The 9,825-nt window shown below is 37.9% G+C and overlaps 1 protein-coding gene across 1 annotated transcript; it reads left to right on the top strand.

Annotated features, from left to right (window-relative positions):
- Positions 1–1,680: 1,680 nt before the first annotated feature.
- Positions 1,681–8,400, top strand: LOC103146692 (cysteine-rich venom protein). Its single transcript, XM_007564702.2, has 9 exons — positions 1,681–2,624; positions 2,803–2,887; positions 4,196–4,199; positions 4,489–4,589; positions 6,678–6,768; positions 7,101–7,243; positions 7,393–7,481; positions 8,000–8,082; positions 8,161–8,400. The coding sequence occupies exons 1-9, from the start codon at positions 2,542–2,544 to the stop codon at positions 8,295–8,297; spliced, it is 816 nt and encodes a 271-aa protein (XP_007564764.1). The 5' UTR covers positions 1,681–2,541; the 3' UTR covers positions 8,298–8,400.
- The last annotated feature ends 1,425 nt before the right edge of the window (positions 8,401–9,825 follow it).

Here is a 9,825-nt window from a genome sequence, read left to right as displayed (position 1 = left end):
GTTTATCTCTGAAGCTACGCAAGGTTCCACCACCTCAACTCACCATCTCCCCTTTTTTCTCTCAGTGTGCTGTTGGTGCTGCTGCCCGCCGCTCGCACCAGTTGATTTTCCTCCCCGCTACAATAAACCCATTGAACTTTTCTTGTTCTCCTGTCTGTGTACTTGCATGTGGGCTAATCGAGTTTCATCCGACATGACAAGAGAAGATGGGCACATCCGACTACCTAATGCAGTAGTTCACACTACACAATTTTTTGCCCCTATTTTCCCCTTAAGATAATTCTATCGTTGGCCGATCTAAGATTGTTGATGGTGATTTCGTAACCGATCATCCTGCAGTGTGATTTAGATCGTCGTGGCCGCTCCGATGTAAATCAGGAGTTTTCCCCGACTGGGAGCTTAACGTTGAATGTGACAGGTAGTCAATCAGAAAGCACAGATTCTCCTTTGTGCTGTCTGAGGGGAAATTATGGAGGGGAATCCCAAACAGCTGACACGGCAACCCGAAGTCCAGTGGACATCGGAGATGATATGTGGAAACAACATTAATATTTATTTAACATTTCATACAAAGAATATAGAAAGGATAAGGGGAGAAGTTGGAACTTTTCAGCTGCTCTTTGTTAACGTGACATAAATAGGTTATAATGATTTTCATTCAGTCAGGACTTTACGCTGACTCTAGCCACATGCATCACGGGTAGATTCTAGTAAAGCATTGATTAATACCTGATTTTAAATGAGTTAACTGGACTTGTAGCCCTTATTTTGTGCCCAGGTGGCTGGACAGCACACGGCTGAACCTGATCGAACCGTCATACTCAGGATTTCTGTTGGCTCTCAGGTTTTGAAAATGGGCCGATGTTCTGTCAGATAAGTATACGTTGTCAGATAGTTGTACGCTTAGCTCAGACATGTATACGCTGTTACTACCATATGATTTTATTTAATCAGCAACATAGAATCGTGACGTAGATCATCATACACTTTGTTATGAACAGCTGTATGGCATCCTGACTTAGCGGTTAAGTAGGTTAATGAGTTTTACACGGGCGTGTGTTGTAATTCACTGCAGCTGCAGCCAGACCTGCTTTAAATACACTTTGAAACCACAACAACGCATGTATATTTATCTAGTTATCATATTATAAACAGTTTAATGACTTTTTTTCATCATAACTTGTTGCGTATGGTGAACTGACAACTCCACTGACGGTCGGACTTCTTAATGCGCATGCGCGGGCATGGTACTCACTGCATGTTTGCTATTCTGACAGCGTTCTGATAGAACACCCAACTCGTGTAGTGTGCGCTGGACATTACATTAAGGAAATGAGGAAGGGAGGGTCAGTGCAGAGCACCGGAGCTGAGCCTTTTTTCATTCAGTGTCATCAACAGAAAGAGAAAAAAAGGCAAGAAGAGACGATAAAGCCGATAATTAAAATGAGGTCGATAGGTTTAATTTATCGTGCGACTAATTGATTTATCATTTATCACGACAAGCCTATTCCCACCAGTGCAGAGTCTAGGTTTGAGTGCATCTACATCAGTAGCGAGGAGAAGAAAACTTCTGCCAAGAAAAGCATCCTTTTCTTAGCAGGATGATTTCCACCCCTCATCCCTCCAAAACAACAATACAAAAGCTCACCAAGACGAAGGACAGTGTGAAATTCGACAAAAAACATAAGTATGGCAAGAAGAAGACAGGTGCAAAATAACTTTTTATAAAATCCCATCTGATTGTTTGGTGTTTCTGCAGCCTTTGTTCACAGCAGAAGAAAGATGAATTGTAGCACGAATCCTAGGTGGTGCCAACAATTAAACATCCTGATACAATCCATGTGTGACTTTGTCTCTTATCCATGAAAGCAAGCTCAAGTTCAGCAACACGTGATCAATCCTCAAAAAACAAGCGGAGAATCTTAAGGCAAAATAAGAATACGATTTGGTCCAGAATGCTGCATCCAGCATGTGAGAGAGAATTACCTTTCCCTGAAAATGCTGACTCCTTTAATTAATGAAATCTTTACATTAATAAGGATTGTACAGGTACTCTGCTACCCAGAATCACCTTTGTCTCATCCTTCATCATGTGCTAAAACGATTACAGGGTGTGTCTTCAGCCTACACAATCTGTATCCATCTACATACATGACATTTAGTTTAATGTACCCTACCAGTTAGCCTTTACCTTTATTTACCTTAAACTCAATGTTTCCATTCTCTGCTGTGTAAACACGGGTTAATATATCAGGAATTCACTAAACCCCTGGGCTTAACAGTTCATTGTGGACTCCCTGTCAGTTGCACCCTGCAGAAGAAAAAGCGCCTTCAGGACAAGGTGATGAATTTGTTTTTTTTTTGTTCAGAGTTCGCTGTGTAAACCACATGGTTCATGCTGTGTCATTATCACCTGGAGGGGAATGTGACCACCTGAGCTGGATCTATAAAAGGAGGAGAAGAAAATATTTAATTCACCTCCTCCAGAAGAAGAAGACCAGAGAGCGGGCATGTCAGTTCAGAGGTTTCCTTAAGTAACTGATGCCACAAATAGATTTATCTAAGAAGAGCATCCATCAGTCGAGAAGGCAAACCTCAGACGGGTTTCACTTTGACTTAAAAATGTACGTATATTCTTGTTGTTGTTATATTTGCACTTGTTATTGAGCTCAATTAAAAGGCAATAAATCATGGAAAAAAGAAAGTAACCTATTTAGGAATGACTAAAGTCATATTTGTTCTGAAGACAAGGAAGAGTCAAGAGGCTGTGCAGAATATTACAGTGTTGCACTTCTTTTGTAGAGGAATCTTCTTTATTGTCGGGAAGATGTTTGTCATCTTGATTTGCATCTTGACACTCCAAGATGTGCACACTGCTTGTGTTGTGGTGAGTGTGACTCTAACACATTGAATTATCCCAGCCTGCAATATGCAAAATGATTGGAAATCACTCCCTAGTTTAATCTTAAACTCTATCACTTGTATTGAAAACAGATCTAAATTATATTTTGAATTTAGCTGAGTTTAGCACCTTTTTGTGCTTCTTTTCTTCACTTCTTCACAGAAGCTTCCGAATATCAAAGCTTGCATTGAACTCAAATCTGTGTGAAGAAGTTTAGTAAGTGCATACATTTTAAGTTAGCCTGTTTCTTTTTTTCTCCACAGTGCTAAAAAAAATAACTGCACCATCAGTGATTTTTCCTGTTTTTTCCCTTCTTGCCACACATCAATGTTTCAGATCAATCTTTCCATAGGAACATTATCCAACCTGGCCCACTGTGAAGATGTAGCCACAACTGCCTGTCAACTAAAGTGTGCAAAAGCTGGAAATTAATCTTTTACATTGCTGTGGAGAAATGTTTGTTCAGTCTTTCTTGCACAATTGTTTTAAATCGGCCTCTTGAAACAGTCTCTCTATGACATTAAAATCAGATTAAAGTCCAGATTCGGATGAGACCACTTGGTTTTTAGTTTGTCTCCATAAATCATAATTGAAATTCTGTATTTTGAATTATCTTTGTATGATGTAAAAATGTGATAATCTGAAACATTTAAATGTAATGGAAAAGCAAAACTCACAAGTAACCCATAAAGGGATAAATAATTTACCACACTGTACACTGCAAAGAATGGGTTTCAAATCTGTATGGCTGGATTAACTGAACTGGTGTAACAAAGTTTAACTATCTTTATCTTTGTTTCCCCAAAGCAATAAAATATCTTGTGGGTTCTGGTCATTTAGCTTCTTTCACTTTGACAACCAATCCTGACATGGTCTGCAGGAAATGCAGCTATATGCCCTCAATAAACACAAAAAAAAAAAAAAATCAAACATCAATTGTTCACAACTCCTCCTTCTGTTTGGCCCAGTTGAAACAACTGGAGAAATTCAGCTCAATGGGAGAAATCTGAAGGGAGATGACAAGCAGAAAACAAGCAGAAACAATACAAAGGTTGTTTTGACTTCAGTCATTTGTCACAGAATTAAGAAGAGAAACAAGCACTAAACTCTCACCAGGAATTCAGGTGTTTTCAGGAGCCAATTAACAAGAGATTCATGGTGTTAATTTGTACATTATTGAAAACCAAACAGCTAAATGAGCTGCTTACTCACGGGTTTGTTTCACATAAACTAACCTCATTTCTTTTCCTCATTCCCTCATGCACATGGCTTCACATCATCATGTGTTCACAGCAAGGTAAGCGCCCCGTTAAACCCAGCAGGCGTGTTTAGCAGCAGTGTTTTATTTTCGGCATCAGCTGAAACCTCGCCAGCACGGCTCGCAGTCAGATTAGCGGATTTAGCTCAGTCCTGTGTCTGTGCTCCTTTGTTACGTCGAGCCATTTCAGAGCAATTAAACCAGGATGTGTTTGTGAGTCATATCTTAAGCCGCCAGAGTAAATGTCAGCGCTCATTGTGTCTTTAATCTGCTGTTTACACATCGCTTTCTGATGTGTGTGTGTGTGCGTGTTCTTGTGTGTGTACAGATGTTTGCCCGGAGAACACAACCGTGCAGGCCGAGATCGTAAATGTTCACAACGCCTTCAGGAGAGCAGTTGAGCCTGCTGCTGCTGACATGCTGATGATGGTCGGTCCCTTCTCAACGTCCTTCTTAACATTTGATTTTATGCAACTAAGCAATAATAATAAACAGTAATAAGCAACAAACTAACAAACAAAAGATTGTCATTGGGTCATTGCTAAAAGCTGGCCAAATAATAAAGTTATTAATCACCGACTACAATTTCAGATGATGTCTTGACAACCAAGATATTTTGTCAGTGAAGTTGTGCTAGATGTGTCAAAATATATTTGAAAACCTGCAAACTCCGTCTACCAGATGCAACAAACTCAAGATTGTAGGTGTGAAACCATCAAGATGCACAAAAAGCAAACTTCTCATGTCCAAACACGATTTATCGCCTTTTTGCTTTAGATAATATGCACAAGCTCAATTAGTAGTTTTCAAGTTTGGACATGGCCAATCTCAGCATCACATAAACTAACCTGATTTCTTTTCCTCATTCCCTCATGCATTCAGTATAGGTTTCCTATCCATCTCCTGACTGATGTTTTTTTTTTTTAATCTCAGTTCATCGTCTTCTGGGAAGTCCTTCTTTAGCCCCAATGTTTTATGCATTATAATCCGTCTAATAGGTCCAAACAGAAAAATAGTTGTGAAACTTAACGCTACTGCCATCAATTAATCATTAATACATTTTATAGCACTATTCATTCAACCATGTAACATAAACAGTTTTTACTGAAATTAAAACAACAAGAGGGAAAATAACCATTAACAAGCACTTCAAACATGCTAAGCTACTTGGAAGCAAAATGTTGCATCATATTGATCACTGCAAAAACACAAAATCTTACCAAGTATTTATGGTCTCGTTTCTAGAGCAAATATCTTAGTAAAGCTAACAGAGGTAACTTTTCAGCAAGATAGAGGAGCATGTTTTAAGTAAATAATTTCTCAATATTGATGAAAAAGTACTGGTTTGACTGGCAGATCGTTTAATTCATAACGTGAAAACAATTTGTGTGATAACTTGAGTTGTGATTTGTGACAAAATCTGATTGAGAAATGAGATGCCATCCCACAGTAGTGTGTGACCAACCTGATGACCAGCAGCAGAAGATGCCGAGCTGTTGTGGTTGTGCGTAGTTTCTTATGCCCAACTGAGGCCCCTGTTTGATAAACAAAAAAAAAAAAAAGAAAAACAAATGATCAGTATTTCTTATTTCTACAAAATGTAATCATTCAATCGTAATAAATGGCACCAAACATGAATCAATAGCAGAATAAGGTCTTTGGCCTTATTAGAGACGATTTGTCAATTATGTGATGGGTAAAACTCACATATCACCTTTTTAAAACAATGGCTGAAGTCATTTGTTGTCAAAAATCACAACATCTTCCTTTCCAAAAGATGTTTTAGTAAAATAGGAATCCCTTTTAGCAAAAACTGATGGGTTTAGCCGTCTCTTTATGCCAGTATGTTCCCTATGTATTGTGCTAAGTTAAGAATAAAATATTAAAATATAGAGATGAGGAAATACAATCCTCTTCCTTAAGGACTGCATTGCCTTAAGCTGAAAGCACAACTAGTCATCTAGTCAAATGTCTAGTCAAAGTCTGAACTTAAATGCAATTATGATGTTTTGTCTTATTCTTTAAACATGCTTTTACTTTGTCTCAAAACTCCTCTTATTATTTACCAAACACAGTGATCCAAAATTATACAAATGCAATTTAAGAGACTCATAAGTTACTGCAAAAACTTAATGGGAGGTGTAGCCACTAAGTGTGGCACACAAGATTCAAGGGGAAACCAACTTTTCATGTTGGTTTGCATAATTGTCTTATTTTAATGTGATTATTTAGAAAATACACTTTTTGTATTTGTACTTCTTATTTTACTATAACTTTTATCTGACTGAAGCCTAACACAAGCAAACCATATAAATGCAAAATCCAATGGAGAAACAGACTTATTACTTTATTTTCTAGGAAAGAAGCAAAGCTCTACACAGGATGCAAAAATAATAATTTGGAGCTTAGTATGATGATTATTGTGTGCGTCAGTTAATTATGCAATACAACATTTTTCTTGGTTGAGCTTGTCCTGTTCTTTGAAACTAGAATTAAACATTCATTTTTTCCCCTCAGACTTACAGTTTAGAGTTAGCGGCCAGCGCTCAGGCCTGGGTGGATAAATGTACTCTCAGTCATGGACCAGCCAGCACCCGTCTGCTTGACGGTACGTTTGCTGTGCGCCTCTTTTTATATTCCTTCTTTTCTTTTTCATCGTTTTGGGCTGTAAATATTTCCTCCATTAACGTAAAAGCTCTTTTTGAACCGACTGCCCTTGTGATAAACGGTCAGAGATACTGTGAATGTCATCTTATGTCTTATTTTGATAATAAATTATATTAGCTGAGATGTTATCATGAAGGAGACTATCATCAATTGTTTTTTTGTTTTTTTTAATGAAGCCTGCTTTACACAAATAGTGTAATCTCGTGGGGGATGTAAAATTATCTGCAAATACTCATTAATCAGTGCTGCCATGTGTTTCCCTCCATTACCCAGGATATGAATTAGGTGAGAATCTCTTCTATACTTCCTCCCCATCTTCATGGACCACTGTTCTTACGGCCTGGCATAGCGAAAAGTCGCATTATCTTTACCCCAATGGATCCACCAACAGACGACCCATCGGTCACTACACACAGGTGCACATTTTTATCAAACCGTGTCATTTTTTTTAATGAAAAACATTTCACTTCTCCGGGTCCAGGGCTCCTCCTGTGGTTGCAGTTCTTGCAAGAATGTTTCAAAATGAAACCATCCCAGAAATGACCAGTAATTATTGTGTTGCCAGGTTGTGTGGAACAGCTCCTACAAAGTGGGCTGTGGATTTGCTCTATGTCCCAACAACATCTACTTCTACGGCTGCCATTATTTCAGAGCGTACGTGACATTTTTACAAGTAATTCAGGAAAGTCTATTTTACACTGCATCTGCAAGCCATTCACTTTGTCCACATCTTGTTACATTAGTGGATTTATTTTGTTTAATTTTTCAGAATTCAACAAACAATACACCATGCAGACATGTTTTGCAAATGTATGAAAAAAAAAATTATATAAGCATTTACACTCCAGATAATATGCAATAAACTAAGTTTAGTACAGGTGCATTCATTTAAAATTATAGAAATATCTGAAGGGTGATTTTTTTCCAACCTTTGTGAAAGTTTGCAAAAGTTTTCTTTATTTATTTTTTTTTTATAATTTCCACTTTATTATTATGGATCATGTTGAGTATTTTAAATACAGGCCTTAAGATTTGGCGAACAAACAAAACAAAATGTGCAAAAAAGTCAGTCATAAAAAAAATCTGTTGAGTATTGAGGGAAAATTAGACACATTTTTGAATAAGAATATTATTTTCTTCTTTACAAAATCTAAACAATTTTCGTCCCTTAGTGGAAACTTTAAGAGATGGCCTCCCTACAAGGTTGGGACCTCATGTGCTTCCTGCCCAAACAACTGTGTGGACAAACTCTGCAGTAAGTAGAGTAACAAACTTACAGAAACATGTCCTTAGTATTTAAAAGACATCCTAATTTTGTCCCTCTCTTCCTCAGCCAATCCTTGCCCTTATATAAACCCTTTCATCAACTGTCCCAGACTGAAAGTCCTCAGCGGATGCAGCGACCCGCTGGTGTTTGCCTGGTGTCCTGCTTCATGCAAATGTACCACTGAGATTATTCCAATATATTAGACTGAACAGCAAGAATACTTAAATTTCACATGTGTTCTTTATCTGTACTGAATATAACGCCGTTATCTGCAAAGAACAATAAAGGTAATAATTTAGAATTGGATTATTTTGGGTGTAGCTTGTCTTAACTGAATGGGCCCATTTCTGTGGGTAAATCTATATCCAAAAAAGATAATTCAGTTTAACATAGGAAATTGCAATTAAGTGAAAGATTATGCAACAGTATAGACATATTGTAGTATGAAAATCTCTGGAGTTTTTAAAACGTTTTATAAAACAAAAAAGATTTCAGCGGGTTTTATTTGTAGCTTTTTCATGTTTCTATTATTACGACTTTATTTTTGGGGATATTTTGTTTTGTTTGTTCTTGGTTCTAAAATCAGTTTGTCTCTTGGATTTTCCCGCCCTCAGGCCTCCTGATTTCCTTCCTGTTCCGTTCCTTGTTAGATCACCTGCAGCCAAAACATGTCAGCTTTTCCAGGAAACACACTCCTTTTTGTTTTTTCTCAGTACATTATTTCCTTCATATTTTCCATCCCGTTTTTCCTCTCTTGGTTTGTTTAGGCTTTGTTTGTCTTTGACTCCAGGTGCCTTTCAGTTAAGTCATAAGTTATTCTGTCTTGATTTGCCAACACCTCAATTACATACATACATATATATGCACAGTTGCTGTATTAGCTTTGCCATCGAGGTGATTTTAAAAGAAACCAGATTAACTGGAATATTAAAGCACCGCTTCCAACCAACTGCTCCTTTAAACTGCAGTGTCTTTCACAGAACTGATATCAGTAAAATACGTTGATGACTCTGCAGCGGAAAAAAAAACAAAAACAGAAAACCTGTCAGTACATGAAAGACCTGTCATTCGTCACCTGCTCAGCAACTGTAAGCTAAGTTTCTGACCACTTGCTGTTTGGGAATCGTTTTGTTAATGCTAACATCGTATTTCTGTCAGCCACAGTGTGCTATCTTCAGCATTTTCTGGTTATAACTACAATAGGGAGGACATAGGGATACAGACGCTGAGCTAAAGTATCCCTTCAATGAGATGTTTACAGTTTGTTCCTAAAAAATGGGTTAACTAAACTACAAAGATAGGGAATTGGAAGAGGTGAAGTGGACACTACACATCTAAAGTTGTCTATTTTTACGTCACAAAGAAAAACTATTGGAGCCTGCTTTCATGTCCATAAAATACTTTATTTTATTTTTTTTTTTACTTTTTGTCATAAAGTGTGTTGGTGGTGGTGAGGAGAGACGCAGAGAACCCAGGTATGGTGAAGATGATGAGTTTAATGATGAGCTCGAAACAGTCCAACAGGCAGCACGGCAGAGAGACAGGCACACAGCCAAATACCGGTAGCAACTGAACGACAGGACTTCGTGCGAGCGAACACCGACCAGGACTTAGCAGTTCGACTGGAGAGTGTAGACAACATACAATAGACGATGACAACGACAATACACACGATGTAATCAAGGGAATGAGACACCTGGGAAAGAATCAACGGGGAGGACGCAGAGACAG

The sequence above is a fragment of the Poecilia formosa genome, unplaced genomic scaffold (assembly GCF_000485575.1).
Source record: "Poecilia formosa unplaced genomic scaffold, Poecilia_formosa-5.1.2 Scaffold166, whole genome shotgun sequence".
Lineage (NCBI taxonomy): Eukaryota > Metazoa > Chordata > Actinopteri > Cyprinodontiformes > Poeciliidae > Poecilia > Poecilia formosa.
The sequence above is the reverse complement of the archived record's forward strand: the minus strand, read 5'-3'. Positions and strand labels throughout refer to the sequence as shown.